The sequence below is a fragment of the Vicugna pacos genome, chromosome 10 (genome assembly GCF_048564905.1).
Source record: "Vicugna pacos chromosome 10, VicPac4, whole genome shotgun sequence".
Taxonomy (NCBI): domain Eukaryota; kingdom Metazoa; phylum Chordata; class Mammalia; order Artiodactyla; family Camelidae; genus Vicugna; species Vicugna pacos.
This window is the reverse complement of record NC_132996.1, coordinates 67,408,043-67,424,684: the sequence shown is the minus strand read 5'-3', so window position 1 is coordinate 67,424,684 and position 16,642 is coordinate 67,408,043. Positions and strand designations below refer to the sequence as shown.

At 39.9% G+C, this 16,642-nt stretch overlaps 1 protein-coding gene and 1 long non-coding RNA gene across 3 annotated transcripts in view; one reads left to right on the top strand and one right to left on the bottom strand.

Annotated features, from left to right (window-relative positions):
• Positions 1 to 407: 407 nt before the first annotated feature.
• LOC140698807 (uncharacterized) lies at positions 408 to 1,633 on the bottom strand. Its single transcript, XR_012076777.1, has 2 exons — positions 1,482 to 1,633; positions 408 to 909 (listed from the first exon to the last, which is right to left on the bottom strand). It is a non-coding gene; the product is annotated as an uncharacterized lncRNA (long non-coding RNA).
• Positions 1,634 to 1,824: 191 nt separating this feature from the next.
• The window catches only part of ATL3 (atlastin GTPase 3), a 42,152-nt gene continuing 27,334 nt past the window's right edge, over positions 1,825 to 16,642 (top strand). Inside the window, exons 1-3 of one of the 2 annotated variants that reach the window (XM_072970173.1) lie at positions 1,825 to 2,009; positions 12,366 to 12,580; positions 12,721 to 12,864. In XM_072970173.1, coding sequence (XP_072826274.1) covers positions 1,931 to 2,009; positions 12,366 to 12,580; positions 12,721 to 12,864 — 438 coding nt within the window. In that variant the 5' untranslated portion in view covers positions 1,825 to 1,930. Of the gene's footprint in view, positions 2,010 to 2,052; positions 2,354 to 12,365; positions 12,581 to 12,720; positions 12,865 to 16,642 lie in introns of those variants that run through there. The other variant, XM_006216627.4, reaches the window with a different exon arrangement.

Sequence of the window (16,642 nt, the reverse complement as noted above, 5' to 3'; positions counted from 1 at the left end):
TTGGCTGAAGGCAGGTTCTAATCTACCTCAATCAAAATTTAGCATTTTGAATCTCCACTGTTTTGATGACTCTGGACATTTGAAAAGGAAACAACAACAATAAAAAAGTTTCTCGTTTCAGGGGTTGTTTTCTAAGCTATGACTAAGCCTAAAGTCCACCTATAATTTGTATTGTGTTGTTCCAAATGCCAAAAATGTCTACAATGTATGGGGAAGGTTGATGTACAAATATTGACCTTCACGACGTTGTATTGAGAAGGATGTAATGTCAGTATTTGCTGGTCACTTCCTGATTGGATGGATTTCAGTGGATCTTGATTGGGAACTCAAAATAGGACAGGGTTTGTTGTTTAAAAGCAAAAATTAGGTATACAGTACTAAAAGAACAAAAAAGTGAGTAAGTGGTGTTAACTGTAACATTTACCTTCTTTATTCATCCATTCAAATAAGTGTTTGAATTTCTAATATTTGCTTGGCATTGTTTGAGGCACTAGGAATGTAGCAGTGAACAAAAACAAAAATTCCTGTCTATTTGGAATTTATATTCTAGTAGGAAGAGACAGAAAAAAAAAAAAAGAAAAAGAAAACATGAGTCAGATGGTCAGAAGTCTTATGGAGATGGGGAAGGGGAACACAGAATACCGGGATGTATGCACGATTTTAAATTCTTACACCATGGGTTGCAAGTTTGTCATGGGTCTCTGGCTCCTCTCTCTTTCTGAGCATGTTACATAATGCCTTGGATTTGTGTCACATCTTATAGGTCCTGCTTTCTGCACACCCACTGTGAAACCTCAGTAACCTCTGTCCTCATGTTTACTTCTAGTTTCTTGATGACCAGAGTAGGTTTAGATCTAATCTAGACTCAGATCTAGAGCCCGGAGGAGGGTATTCAAATAATCTTGAGATCTGCAGAGAATAAGAAGGAAAAGGAGAAAAGAAATCAAAAGAGGACTTGTCTAGGTAAGATTGGGTTGAATTATCTTTACCTCTTCACCTCTGGTCTAATCATTCCGTAAGTAAAAAAACAGCTCAAGGGGTTGGCAGGGCTAGAGGTAGCTGGAAGGAGGTTCTGGGTAGGTTATAATAGTTAAAGACTGAGGCAGAAGAAAGAAAGTGGAACAATTTGTCGAATGAATAAGGCAATAGTGATGCGAAGAGGTGGTGGTGGGACAGATACTTTGGCCTTTCATAAGCTCCACCTGCCTGCTACTTACCCCAAAGAAAACTGCCCCTACCCCAACAAATATAAAATAACATTCTTCAATTGTGACAACTGTCATTTTCCCAGTCACATGTGTAGTGTGAATAAAAGCATTCTCGGAGAACCCTGTTTTATATTGATCTACTATACAATTTAAGTAGGAGTGTGGTTGCCAAAGCAGCTTCTAAACACGTTTCGTGAACCTGAGGTTTACAAAAGATGACCATGGCTTAGACTGGACAAAGGCAGTGTAAGGAGTTTCACTGGAAGTTCTTACGTTAGCTATTAGAGTGGCGTTAGTGCACCATCAGGTGTGGGCAAGGACAGGAATATGAGGTGAAGCTGACGATGGCGATAATGTCACGTCCTCCTCTCCTTGTGAAGTCAAAATCATTTTAAAAACTAGTTATGCTCACGTCATCCAGGTTTGAGGCCTCCTTCGGTCCTTCGGGCAGAGTGTCGCCTACCTATGGCCCCGGCCAGGGTTAAACACCGAAACCGTCTCAAACACAGCGAGTTAGGGCTCGAGGCGGGTAATACCAAAGCCTCCGCTCGGGGCCTGGCCACAAGGCTAGGGGCGGGGCTGGGATCACAGGCCGGTCCGCGCTCGGGCCGGCCATCCCCTCCCCGTACGGCCTGCTGGGAGTTGTAGTTGAGTCGTCGAAGAGCCGTGTCAAGCCCCGCCTTTCTCTTCCACTTCCTCCCGGCCCGCGATGAGTGTGCAGAATGGGGACCGCTGGCGGGTACCCAGAGAGCGTGGGACTACAATTCCCAACGGACCGTTGCGCCGGTTGCTCAGCCCCAGGTAGCTGGCGGCTCGTGGGGCTCCCGCGCACGCGCACACGCGTCGGGCGGTGGCGGGGTTCCGCTGCGTGCTCTTTCCCGCCCCAGTCCGCACGGCCCCAGCTGCATCCCGGGCTGCCGGTGGATCCTCCCTAACCCGCTCTGTGCTCGGTCCCTCGCGGCTTTGCGCGGCCCTCATTCTCCCTAGTTTCTTCTAGAGCCCAGGCCCCGCCCGTTTCCCGCCTCCAGGGCCCCGTTTGTTCCTGCCCCAGCCCGCCCCTCTCTGCGCCCCAGCTCCTTCTGCTGGAGGCGGAGGCTCCATGTTTTCCCCTCAGCGAGCGGTAGCGGCTGCATCGGGAGGAGCAGGTGAGGCGCCCAACTTTCCCCGAGCCCGCCCCGTGGCCACTCCCGCTGCCGTCCCTGCTATAGCTCCGAGGAGACTGCACGCCCTCCCCACCGCCCTTCCTGGTCCCGGGATTGGGACTGCGGTCCCTCGCTGGGGTCCCTTGGCCCCCAGATTCCAGGCGGAGGGCTGCTTGCGGGGCCCGGACGGTCGGGCGCGGGCGGCGCCTTCCTCCGTTCCCGGGGGATGCCGTTAGTGCTCCTCGGGGTTGCCGGTGCCAATCTGGCGCCTCCCCTCCAATCCTGGGGCAGCCCCGAGGGCCGATGGTTCCCGGGCGGCGTTCTCCTGGGGCGTCGTTCAGAGGTGCGGGCCCCGCCGGCCCGGCTCTGGGCAGAGCCAGGCTCTCGGGGTGCTGCCCCCTCCCTTCTTGGGCGCCTCGCACGCTCGCGGGCTGGGAAACTTGGATCCAGTGGCTCTGGTCGTGTTAGTGGGCCCAGAGGGGACGGTAGATGCTTTCAGCCTCTTTAAAAGCGCTGGAGGGCTGCGAAGCCTCTGAGTTAGAAGCTTTATTTTTATACTAACGACCTTGAGTCACTGACAAGAAGTATCAGGCGAGTGGATTTTCAACCCACACTTTATCTCCGTAAAGAGGATAAAAGAATGTGGCCTAAATTGATTTTTAGAAAGTTCTTTTAGTACGTTTGGTACGGTACATTGTTCTGTTCCTTTGCTTTCCTGAAGACAAAAAAAAAAAAAAAGAGTAAAAGTACTAAAAACAAATCGTCCCCATCATGGATACGATTTCATCTGTCATTTTACCTCGCTTTATTCTTGTTTGATGTGTGTGCTCTTGAAATTGCCAGAAATTTCAGTTGCGAAATCTAAAGGCCAAAGGGGGAAAAAAAAAAGAACAAAAAAAGAACAGAACATCGTTTGAAGACTCTTTTAATAAATCCCAGTTCTCGAATTTGAATACGAAGTTGGGTGGAATGTTTTGGGAAAGGGAGAAAAGAGCTAATGGACGAAAAACGTGATTTTACATTTTGGCTTTCTTTTGGAGAGGCAAAGCTTAACGTAGTTTTAGACCGTGGCAAGTATTTAACATTGCAATGTACTGAATTTCAAATTAGTGCTTTTTTTTTTTTCAGTGCCCACAAAAAACGAGCTCATAGTACAGAAATCCCCGTTGCTACTTTTAACACCCGTGAAGGGAACGCTTGGCTGAAAAGGATCTCGCCGTAATGAAGCATTACACTAGTAGAGCGGATTGTTTTATTAGCTATTGTTTGTCTCATTGGAGTAATCATAAAATTAAGAAAAGTAATAATAGAGGATAAATGTGACGATGTGTACTAGCATATTGTCTTAGTTCTCACCAAATAGGACTTGTTTAGAATAAGCTTTTTAAAAATTGGTTTTCTATGGTGTAACACATGCACTTTCATTTTTATGATTCCTAAATCAGAATAAAAGATACACTCATGCTAATGAGTTAAAATGAAATAATGGAGAATTTTAAGAAGAAATATAAATTCCTTTCTACCTCCTCAGTTCCCCAGTGGTAGTCATTACTCAGTTTGGTCACATATTCTTGGAAGGTTTCTATGAAGTACTTTAGGGAACCCTAGGTTGTGTGAACTTGTTTGAGAACTGGTTTAAAATTTACCGATAATGATGAGGCATGCCTGTTAAAGTTTCTATGGCCTTGTGTTTCATATTGAGAAATTGTTCAAATAACACAACTGTACAGTTTAAAGCTAGTCTGAATTTTAAAAAACATTTTCCTGACTTATCTTTGAGATTCTAGGAGCATATTCTCTAAAAAAAAATCGGGGGATTTTTATTTAAAAGCAGAAAAATTTTCTAGTTATTGTAGAGCTGTGGTTCTCAGCCCACATGCATGTTAGAATAACCTGGGGTTTTTAAAACCTGCCAATGCTTGGGACCTACATGTTCTGATTTAATTAGTTGAGGGGCCAGGCAACGATTAAACCCTCAAACCCAAGTAATTTCTATACTAATATATAATTAAATTTCCTTATAGTGGTTGTTTAACTTGAATTGATTTATTACTTGATAAGAAGTATAATTTGTAATAGCAATATCTTTGTACTGGGAAGTTGATGCACTTTAAGCAAATATCTAAAAAGTGCCTTTTATTGGTATGAAGGTTCAAACCAATAAAAGGCAGTCAAAATAGCTTGTTAGAATATTTTAGATATATTTCACAGCTAGAGTATATTACAAAGTAGAAAATAGGCTTTACCGTTGTAGTAGGTGAATAAGTAGATTAACTCTTTTTGTGCCTTGAAATGATGAGGAATCCAAATCAAATATATTCAATTAAGAAAGTCTTATTCAACTGGAATACAGGTAATTAAAACCTCCAGGTACCCAGATTGATTGTTAGTGGTGTTCTTGTTCTTAGGGAAAAGTCATCTAAGATGCATATTGAATTCATTCTATTAAAAAGATTTCTTTCCTGTAGTATAGCCTGGTATCTTTTTTAGATTCAGCTTGGTCATTGCATTTCTGAATCATTAATACTATTTAGTCATAATTGAGCTTTATAAATCCATGAAACACTATAAAATTCTTAGTTGATAAAGAAAATGTTGTTTTCAGCATTCTTTGCTACTAAAGTACAAAGATTTTCTAAAACAGATAAATTGAGAAAAAGCTTCCTGTTGAACCCTATAATTAATTAGAGGCAAATTTCCTGTAGTAAAATTCTGTTTAGTTGGATTTAAATAGTATTTTCACTAAAACACATTAAGTATGTGTATCTACCAGCATACTGACTGCCTTGAGACAAAACAGTCTTTAAGAGCACTCCCCCACCATCACCAAAAAGGAGCCACACCCAGCAGGTCTAGAGTTGGCTCAGGGGTTTTGTGTACTTACGGTCACTTAAGATAATGTGTTTTCTCTGGCTTTGTCTGTGAAGTAGGAAATTTAAAGACTGCCATTGAGAACAAGGCATGAAGATTGTATGCTTCTGTTTTTGGGTGTGTTGCTTTTGCCCTTTAGAGAACATGGTATTTCAAAAGGAGAGTGGAAAACTCAGGTCATAACTTAATCCTGAGTCATGCACTCTACTCAGTGAAGTATTTCTGTAACTGTAGTTATGATTTGCTTTTTCAGAACTCTCTGGACAGTAAGGATGAGCACTGAGGCAGGCTGTACCCCAGTGGTTGTTAACCCAGGGTGATTTTTGCCTGGTGGGACACTTAGCAATGTCTGGAGACATTTTTGGGTCTCGTAACCAGAGAGGAGCGCTGTTGTATCTCGTGGGTAGGGGCCAGAGATGCTGCTAAATATCCAGCAATGAATGGGGTAGCTCCCCACAACAAAGAGTTACCCAGATCAAAATATCAGTGGTGCTGATGTTGAGAAACCCCAGTCTAAACTATTGAATGGATTGACTAGGTTCTGTGTGAATCATCTGAAATGGCAGTTGTAATTGCTTTCAATTAACTTGTTGCATTGGATTTATCATTGTTTAGATGGTCTTCTCCAATATTTGAGGGGCATTTAAACTCCACCCCCCGTGATGCTTTTTCTGATAGAACTTCTTAAGATTTATGTTTTCCGTAAGACCGGATAGGTCAATTATGATTCAGTAGTCTCATTATTTTTTCATCTACATTTGTTTAACCTGTACAGCTGCTTTTTTTTTCTCTTCAGTCCTTTAAAAATTCAGAAATAATTTTAGGAAGAACCAGTGCTGTAATTTGCACAGATCTCTACAAATTTTTTCCCTCTGGTAATTAATTTCATGTGTTAGTCTTTCAACTTCATTCTATTTGGGTTGTCTTTGTCATTTTAGTCCAGAACTAGTCCATTGAGTCCAATTATACAGTGATTATTTGAGTAGACATCCTTAAACCTGTTGGTTAGCCTAGATTATTATGTGTTGTATCAAAAGTAAAGGATAAGTTAGTATTTTAAAAGTAATTAGAAAAAAGGTTGTAGTTCCACATAAACTATTGGAGTGCTTTTTAATTATCCAAATTTTTCATTGTTTCTATGTACTTTGAAGTGATGGCTAATACAGTATTACTATGAGCTATTTACAGCAACAATCAGAATTGGCAGTATGATGTGGTATTTCTACCACTCACCTTTTCTTTTTAAACAGGTTTTAAGTTCACTTAAATGTATATGGATGATAGATATGACTATGGTAAGGCCTTATCTTTGTATGTGTACTAAAATGTCACATCTGTTATTTATATAAATGAACATAGTATATATAGCATAAACTTCATATAAATGAACATTAGCTGTTTACATAAGTGAGCATTACTGTTGTCTCAGAATGCATATCTAGACCTTGGAAAATGATTGCTTCACTCAAGGGAGAAGGCATATAGGATTGCCACTTAAGTTTTTTTTTCCCCTTAACTGGTACTGGGGATTGAACCCAGGAAGTTGTGCATGCCAAGCATTCAGTCTACCACTGAGCTATAGCCCCCACCCCCTTAATATATATACATTTTAAATGGAGGTACCAGGGATTGAACCCAGGACCTTGTGCATGCTAAGCATGTATACTACTGCTGAGCTATACTTAGCCCCGACTTAAAAGTTTTTCTAGTACCATCCCTCACGGTAAGATCTCCAGAGTATAAGATTCCTAAGAAGTGGGAGTAATTTCACTGCAAATGGGAGAACCCTCTCCCCCGCAAAAACAACGACAACAACAACAACAACAACAACAATAAAACCCCAAACAAACCCTCAAGTCTTTGTGGAGTCCTTACTGGGCAAGTTGCTTTGGTGTTTTTATCATCGTAAATTTTGATCTGTTCTTTAGCCAGGCCTATACAATATAAATTAAGCCAAGGCGTGAATAGGTTACCTAGCAAGGTTGGCCAATTTATTAGATGCTCAGGATATTTTCAGTTGTTCAAGGGACATTGAATTTTAGAGTTAGAAAATAGCTTTACCTAACTGCCTGATTTTGTAGAAGAAACTGAGACACAGAGAGGTAAAGTGATTTACTCATGCTGTTAGAGTTAGTACAAAACCGGGCTTAAGGGTAGGGGTGTAGCTCAGGGGTAGAGTGAGTGCTTAGCATGCACCAGGTCCTTAGGTCAATCCTCAGTATCTCAAAACAAACAAACAAAAAAACCAAAACCAAAAAAACAAAACTGGGCCAAGAAGTCTGATCTTTTCTGATTGTTAGGGGAAGCCCTTTATCCTGAACATATTGCCTCATGAGCGTAATAACCTTTGCCGAAACAGGAGCTTAAGTCATGGAAGGAAGAAATGAAAGGGTTTGGTGGCGTGTTGCATATGGGAGTCAGGGAAAATGCGGAGGCTGAAAGGTGGAGATTTCAGAGAAGTGGAGTAACTGAGAGGATTCATTTTGATGACACTAGATGTAGACTTACAGAATTGTTAGTACTGAAAGGGTTGCTAGAGGTGAAATCTTAACTCATTTTGCTGTTGAGACTGAAGACTAGACATGCCCAGAATCACACAGGTTGTTGGTGGTAGAACTGGAATAGGAACTTGTCTCCTGACTCTTCTACCCATATATTTCTACATAATACACTTCTGAGAGTGAGCTGTTGGGTAGAATATCCAGGTGAATTGTCCCTTAGGCAGCTGTACATTTGGACCTAAATGCTGGTTAGAAATTAATGAAGTTGCATCACCAAACTGGAGGGTGTAGGGAAATTATTAGTATAAAGAGCTCATCCAGGGAGTGGATGAGAACTGCACCGGGCTGAAGCAGATGCTAGTGTGCATCACAGGAAGTTGAAAAGGAGGACCAGTGAAAGGGGTGATAGAGAGGCTGGGAGAGAACTAGGAGTGTGCACTTTGGCTGAGTCCAAATGTTTTAAGAAGTTTTAGAAGTGGGTGGTGTTTTGTCATAGGTGTAAGCTTGAATGGGAATGAAGAAAGTCCTTTTGGATTTGGCAGGAGGTCACTGATGAACTTGAGAACAGTTTCAACAGAGAGATTGGGAGGAAGGTCAGAATGGAAGGTGATAAGAAGGGAAGAGGGGGATTAGTGGATGAAAACATACCTTCAAGGAGTTTGACAATGAAAGAGACTGGGAGGAAGAAGGGAAGAAGTTGACTTTTTCTTGAGGTTCTTTGCATGTACTGTTGGGTTTAGTGTTCACAATACTAGGAAGCTATTATTCTTCTATGGTAGATACTGGGGCTGATTCTAACAGTTTCTCTACCTCCCAGGAGTACCCAATCTGGGTGATAAATCATAATTACAACATAATATTTTAATGAGTGAAATAATAGTATGTACAAGGTTTTAGTGGAAATAGGAAAGTGGGTTCACTGTGGAGTCCCTGTTCTATGTCAGACACTGTGCTTTGAGCTGGGTATTAGATTTATCAATAAATGGAGCCACAAATGATTAGAAATTTATCTGCAATCACATTGGGACTAAGTGATGGAGTTTGTTCATTTATCCCATAAATATTTATTGGATGTCTACTCTGTGTGGGCACCGTTCTGCATCTTGGGGGGTATAGCATTAACAAAAGAGACAAAAACGTGGAGCTTACATTCTGTAGGGGAGAAAGTAAGGAATCAAGCCCTGCCCTGTCTTGATTGCTTTTCAGTGTACCATGTAAAGTGGTAGGCTCTGAGAGGGAAGTGAAGGTAAGTGTTGAAGGATGAGCACGTGTTTTGCCTGGAGTCAGGCAGAAGAAGCATTTCAGGCAGTGGGAACAAATGGTTGAATATGCTGTACATCTGAAATTTTGGAATCAAGACAGGACAGGACCTGAATCCTCTTTCCCAGGAGGAAGACCAATGAGAATAAATCTACCTGGGAGAATGAGGAGAATAAAGAATTAGAGGAACGAAGGCAGTAGGGAGAATGATGATAGGCTTTGACTTACAGGATGGAGACGAGCTTTGAGCCATCAATCCATAAAATGTTTCCGCTAGCTTTTTATATGATTGCTATCAGGATACTGTAAGGATACATGTATGTACTGTAATGAAGGCGGTCCGTCCTAAGGGATGAGGTGACATCATCAGTGCAACACTTGGGGATGATGACTTGCATGAACAACCTAACAGACAAGAAAGGTTGGAAAGTGGCATGGCCGAAGGAGAGGGCCCTAAGGTTTTGATTAAGGAATCTAAGGGACTGGGGAGTCTGAGACGTGAGGAAAATCAAATCAACAAAGGACATTTACATAATATCTAGAAAGGAGTGAAAAGAAATAAAGTTTTTACTTGGACAATCAGTAATATAGTCCTATTAGGAAGTAAGAGATGAAGATGGTGTGAAAAGTGAGCAGCTCTATTTAAGCTGACTTACAGTTCATGTGTAAAGTTCAGAATGATTTTTCCCTTAAGTGGATCCAAACCAAAGGAAAAAGGTCTTTTAAAATCCGATATGCCCAGTATATAGTTGAGGAATGCAGAATCACCCCAGTTCCCCCAACTAAACATAGCCTGGTTCTCTTCCTTTTCACTGTGCTATAGGCAGAAAGAGGAAGAGATGAGTGAAGGCTTTATCACTTTTTTTTTTAACTGTCCTCGGTGATCTTCAGCTTCTCTTGAAGTGCAATTCATTGTGTCCAACTGCAGACATTTTTGTCCTTAGAATATTCTGTCTTATTTGTAGCCCAGGTAACCTTATCTTCCATGCCTGTTGCCCTGACAATACCACCTGCATCCCTAGGGTGGTAGCCTTCAACTGTATTACAGAGCATATCATTCATTGTTTTTACAGTTAATTGTCTGCCTGCTATGTGCCAGTACATTCATATTGCTCAGTAAGCTTTCATAGTGAAATAGATGAAATTGAAAGAGCCAGTGTCATGAGCTTAGTTGTGAAGTCCTGGGAAACTCTTGTATTGGTTACTAAGTTTAGCTGTTTCTCATAGAGCCTCCAATTAAATGATTTAAACAAGGTAGACATTTTTTTTTCACGTGAAAGTGAACCAGCGTGGCAGTTCTGCTACACAAAGTCCTCAGCCCTACCGCCAGTATTCCTGGGGTGTTGCCCCTCATGTGCTTGGTCTAGGGGGACTTGCTCTAACTTTTGCATCAAGCCAGCAGAAAGTGGGGAAATGCCTGATCTGGAAGTTGCTGTATCATTTCCAGTCAGAGCTTAGTCACCTAGTGATACCCTGCGTATAAGGTTGGGTTGGAAATGTGTTTCTTTTGAACAGTTATATGCCCAGCTGAAAAATCTACTACCATAGCAGGAGAAAAATGAATATTGGAAGAGCAACCAGCCATTTCAGGGACTTTGGTACTGCTTTGATTACTTCTCAGTACTGAACCCTGTGGCTTATCCGTAAGGTCTCAATAAATTGTTCTCATTTGTTCTTTCATATGAAAGATTGAAGGTCTTCAGGTCCTGGATTCACCTGCTGTTATGGCAAAAAGAAGAACCCTAAGAGATTATTTTAAAAAAATGTTTCTTTTTTATCCAGACAATATGGGAAAGCAAAGTATTAGTATACATTTATTACAATGATAGCATGACATTTAATCTATATTTATAAATCATTTTCCACTAGTCTGCAAAAAATTAAAAAGGGGGCAAGAACCCTTTTGTTGCTGTCTGATACTCTAAGTATAAAAAGTGAGCAGCAATTCCCATAGCTTAAATGGTGGAGTCTGGCAGTCGATCTGTTTTGTCGACTTCGCTGTGATCATGCAGCCTTCAGTGCTTCCCGGACCACAGTGTTTCTGGGACCATATATGTGATTTTGGTCATAACTGCCTCCCTGTCCTGTGCTCTACTTAGTATTTGTCCTTCAGTTTACTTTAAATTGATTCTTTTCTTAACTTAACTTCTTTCTAAGCAATAGTCCATTAAGACATGGTTTTGTTTCCTAATATACATTAAAATATATCATTATTAACATAAAACAAATTTCATTTTAACTTCCTAAAAAATACCTACTTTAGTACCAGTGGTATATACTCACACTTAGGGAAATAGTGCTTTGTCTCATTTCATAGACCCCACTGCTGGTTTTTTGTAAACTTTCCATAAATCCATATAGCTACTAAGTGGCTCTGAACTTCTAAGAATCAGTATCTTTGGACTTTCAACTCTAGTAGGGAAACTACTAGTTAGTGCTTAATTTTGAGCTAAAGAATTAGTTGCCGCTAAGACTCTAACTAGGTTATTAAGAGCGATCTGTAAAACAGCCACCTAAAGGTCTTTTCAAGCTTTTCTCCAGGACCTGCTGGGCAAGATGTTAACTTTTGTAAGCCTTGGTTTCTTTATTTTTAAAATGGAGCATTATTATTTACTTCATGGGGTTGTTCTGAGGATTATATAAAATTGTGTGTAAAAGGCTTAGCATTGGCAGGAACCCTTTCTACTGTTGGTGGATGGTTTATTTCCAGTTTTAGACCATTTTGAATAAAGTTAATGTGCGCATTCTTGTATATATGCCTTTTGGTGGACATACACATTTATTTCTCTAAGGTACGATCATGGTTATCTGTAGTTTTAGTAGTTACTGTAAACAGTTTTTCAAAGTGGTTATAATCCCCTCAGAAGGTACAGGAATTCCAGTTGTACTCCAATCGCTACTACAGTTTTTATTGTCAGTATTTTAAATTTTAGCCATTCTGATGGGCAGGCAGTGGTATCATTATGGTTTGAATTTGCGTTTTTATAAGTAATGATATGGAAGCATCTTTTCATATGATTGTTGACCATTTGGATAACCTTTTTTAATGAAGTGCCCATTTATAATATTTTGCCCATTACTGTTTTTAAAATTAGAGTAATTGTCTTTTTCTTGTGGATTTCTAGAATGATTCTAGATACGAGTCTTTTGGATTTAGGTGTTATGAGTATTTTCTCCTAGCCTGTGACTTGCATTTTTACTCCCTTAATGATGATGTCTTTTAATGAACAAAAATTCTTGATTTTAATGAAGTCTGACTTGTCATTTTTTTTCTTTTATGGTTAGTGCTTTTGTGCCCTATTTAAGAAGTTTTTACTCTTCCCATGTTAAAACATACATATTAAAAAATATTTAAACTAATTTTTTTCTCTGCCACAACATAGGTGATGCTATGGAGAGTGGAAAGCCTGGTCCAGTGCAGGTTGTTTTGGTTCAGAAAGACCAACATTCCTTTGAGCTAGAAGAGAAAGCCTTGGCCAGCGTACTCTTACAGGACCACATCCGAGACCTCGATGTGGTGGTTGTGTCAGTGGCTGGTGCCTTCCGAAAGGGCAAGTCCTTCTTTCTGGACTTTATGCTACGATACTTATATTCCCAGGTAAGGTAGAATTGTTTCATTTCAAATTAGAAAGTGAGACTTTTATGTCCAAAAGAGCAAAATAAGCTCATGAATTATCCTTGATGTGTAAAGTTACTCAAAATTTAAGATTCAGTGGAAATTTCTTATTTCTTCTGTAGAAGGAAGGTGGCCATTCAAATTGGTTGGGTGACCCAGAAGAACCACTGATGGGATTTTCTTGGAGAGGGGGCTCTGACCCAGAAACCACTGGGATTCAGATCTGGAGTGAAGTTTTCACTGTGGAGAAGCCAGGTGGGAAGAAGGTAAGGAAGAAAAAGACTTAGAAACTAACAAATACAACAAAATGAGAACTTTAATGTGTAGTCGGATAATCCAATTAAAAATAATTTTTATCAAAATGATACAAGTGCAGGTTTAAAAATAATGGCTGCAGGTCAAATAGTAATATAAGGCTTCTGATGAAAAATAGCCATCAGATGCCCTAGTCTTCCCTCTGCTCATTTTCATGTCCCAGAGGCGAATGCTCTCAGCTGCTTTAGAAGTTCCTTCTGTTCTTTACACTCCACTCCTGTGTGGGCTGCACAGTCCTGGCTGCCATTATCTGGGAGCTGAGCAGAGAAGGGGCTCTGGGGAGGGGGGGTCTCCCAGTTCAGAAGGTGAGCATTCACTCCCCCTACCTCCCCTTCTATCAGGGCGCCTCACCCCATCTCATGGAGCCAGTAAGCTACCGTTGCAGTGCTTCTCAGATTTCTTTGTAAGGGTCAGGAGGGGCAGGTCATGTGTGGAAGAGGGGACCTAGGGGGTACGACTGTTTCTTAAAAGACTTTAACCCACTCTTTCTTTTTTTTTTCTAATTAAAAATTTTTTTTTGTTTTTAATGAAATGGTTTCATTACATATTCAAAAACTACTAAATACACAAAATTCTGCATGCTAAGTATTAAAATCAGATATTTTAAGTGATCATAAACTAATCATGTCAAACCCAAACTGTTTCTGATTTTTAGCCCTGCCCTAAAGCATGCCTTCACAGCTGTTTGTACCTATCGTTTCTGAGTCTTTCCAGGGCTTAAGGTTTCAAATCCCCCATTCAGGTTGTTCAGTTTCAGCCTTTTCCTAGATGCTAAGTCAGTCAATATTTTGGGAGCTGGAGAGTTGATGCATGACTCTTGATCACTGTTTTTATAACTTCTATTCTTTTTCCTTATAAATTTCCTTATTAATCTTTAATATTTTATTTTTCTTTTAGTATTTTATTTCTCTTTTTTTTTAAAGTGAGGTTTCAGGAGAGAGGTATATTGGAAAACCCACTAATTTCTGTTTTAATGCGTGGATACACATACGCAAAAAATGTGTAGCAAAATGGGGAGATTATCACACAATTTTTTAAAGAAAATGTAGGAGAATAAAGAGTTACTGAAATATAATATTAGAAACAAACAAACAGAAACTCCAAAAAGAAAAGAAATGTAATATTAGAAACTTTTCCATGAAGAAGTTTTAGATACTATTTTGTACAACCTTTACTTTTTGAGCAGCTTTACTGAGATAGAATTGACTTTTCGTTTCTCCCCTCCCAGCTTTTGTGCTTTTGTCACTGATTTTACTTTAAGAACATGTTGTTTTTATTTTTGTTTAAATGGTCAGTTATCTTTTAAAGATAAATAATAAGAAAAAAGCTATATAGTCACCCATATAGTTACCACTAACTACCCTTCACTTTTTGTGTCCCTGTTTCTATTTTTTGTCTCTGTTTTTCCTTCTGCCTGAAGGACTTTCTTTAATATTTCTTGTAGTGCTGCTCTCCTGCTGCTGAATTCTGGCTTTCATATGTCTGAAAAGTATTTTGTCTCTGTTTTGAAAATATTTATGCGGGGTGTAGGATTCTAGGCTGACAGCTTTGTTTTCCAGTGCCTCGGAGATGTCGCTCCCCTGCCTTTTAGCCGACACCGTTTCTGCTGAGAAATCTGCTGTTATCTTTGTTCTTGTGTGTCGAACGTGTCTTTTTTCTGTCTGGTTGCTTTCAAGATTTTTTTCCCTTTATTGTTTGTTTTAAGTGATTTAATTGTGATGTCTCTTTGTATAGTCCTCTTAATGTTTCTTGTGTTTGGATTTGTTGAGCTTTTCGAATCTGCAGGTTTATAATTTTTATAAAATTCAGACATTTTGGGGGCCATTATTTCTTCAAATTTTTTTGTCCCTTATTCCCTGTAGGGACTCTGTTACATGTATGTCAGGCTGCCTGAAGTTGCCCCATAGCTCATGATGCTCTGTTTTAAAGTTTTTATTTCTCTCTCTGTTTCCTTTTGGACAGTTACTGTTACTAGGTCTTCTATTTCACCAATCTTTATAATCTGCTGCTAGTCCCATCCAGTGTGTTTTTCATTTCAGATATTGTGATTTTCATCTTTAGAAGTTCATTTTAGGTCTTTTATGTCACTTCTTAACTTTTTGAATATATGAAATACAGGTATATAGAATACTGTTTTAGCATCATTTTCTGTTAATTTTAACATCTGTGTCAGTTCTGGGTTAATTTTAATTGAATCTTCTCCTTATTTGGGTCTTATTTTTCTGATTCTTTGAATGCCTAAAGATTTTTGATTGATATCAGATGTTGAATTTTACCTTGCTGGGTGTTGGGCTTTTTTGTATTCCTACAAAATGCTGAGCTTGTTATGGGATGCATTTAAGAAATTTGGAAGCTGTTGGATCCTTTTTGGTCCTTCTTTTAAATTTTAAGGTTTACTAAATGGGACAAGAGCTGTGTTTAATCTAGAGCTATTTATTTCTTACTACTGAGGCAAGATTCTAGAATTCTGTATTTTCTCAACTCAGGGAATCTGTTGGATCTGCCTGGGTTCCTTCTCCTGCGGCTTAGCCAGTTAGCTGAGCCAACTGAAGGGCTCACCTCATCCGTTTCCTTTCTCTCGAGGATCATTATCTTCTGTTACCTGATGTCCAGTGTCTTGAGTGTATGTACAGCTTTAGTTTCAGCTTTACGTGTGTGTATATTTGGTCACAGTGTAAAATATTTTTCTTACTGTGGGTTCCAGTTGAAAACGCTCAAAAGCCACCCCGAGGTGGAATTGCTGGGTCTGAGAATGCCCATTTCCCCTTTTTTCAGCTGTTACCAAATTGTTCTTGCAGGTGATTGTGGCATTTTGCTGTTCCACTACATGTTAAGAGAACTCCATTTCCTCCCGATAAGCAGCACTTTAGGTATACATATGACTCCTATTCCTCAAAGAGCTTCTCTTTTGTATTTCTCCTTGTTTTCTCTATTTAGACTCATTTTTCTAGTTAGCAGATGCAATGATTTTCTCTTTTTCACTGAAGTACAATTCACATACCATAAAATTCATCCTTTAAAAGTATGTTAGCCAGCAGTTTTTAGTACACGCACAAGGCTGTGCAAGCATTGCCATCTAATTCCAGAACATTTTCATCACCCCAAAAAGAAACCCAGTACCTGTTAACAGTCACCCTCCCACTACCCTCTCCCCCCAGCCCCTGGTCACTGGTGATCTGCTTTCCGTCTCTGCGATTGCCATTTCATACAAATGGAGTCATGTAAGATACGGATCTTTTGTGTGGCCTCCCCAACCCAGCCCAGCGCCCTCAGAGGCCATCCATGACATGTGTCAGTACTTGACTCCTTTCCATGGTGGAGTAATATTCTATTGTATGATTATGCCACATTTTGTTTATCCATTCATCAAAGGACATTTAGGTTGTTTCTATATCTTGACTACTGTTAATAATGCATTGTACATGGGAGTGCAGAAATCTCTTCAAGATTCTGATTTGAATTCTTCTGGGTGTGTACCCAGAAGTTAGATTGCTGGATCATAAGATAGCTTCAGTTTTAGTTTTTTTGGGAAATCTCCATATTACTTTCCATAGTGGTTGAACCATTTTGTGTTCCCATCAATAATGTCCAAGCGTTCCACTTTCTCTACATCTTTTCCAATGCTTAATATCTCGTCTTTTTTTTTTTTTGCTGATAGCTTTAATAGGTATGAGATAGTATCTAATTGTGGTTTTGATTTGTATTTTTCTCATGATGAGTAATATTGTG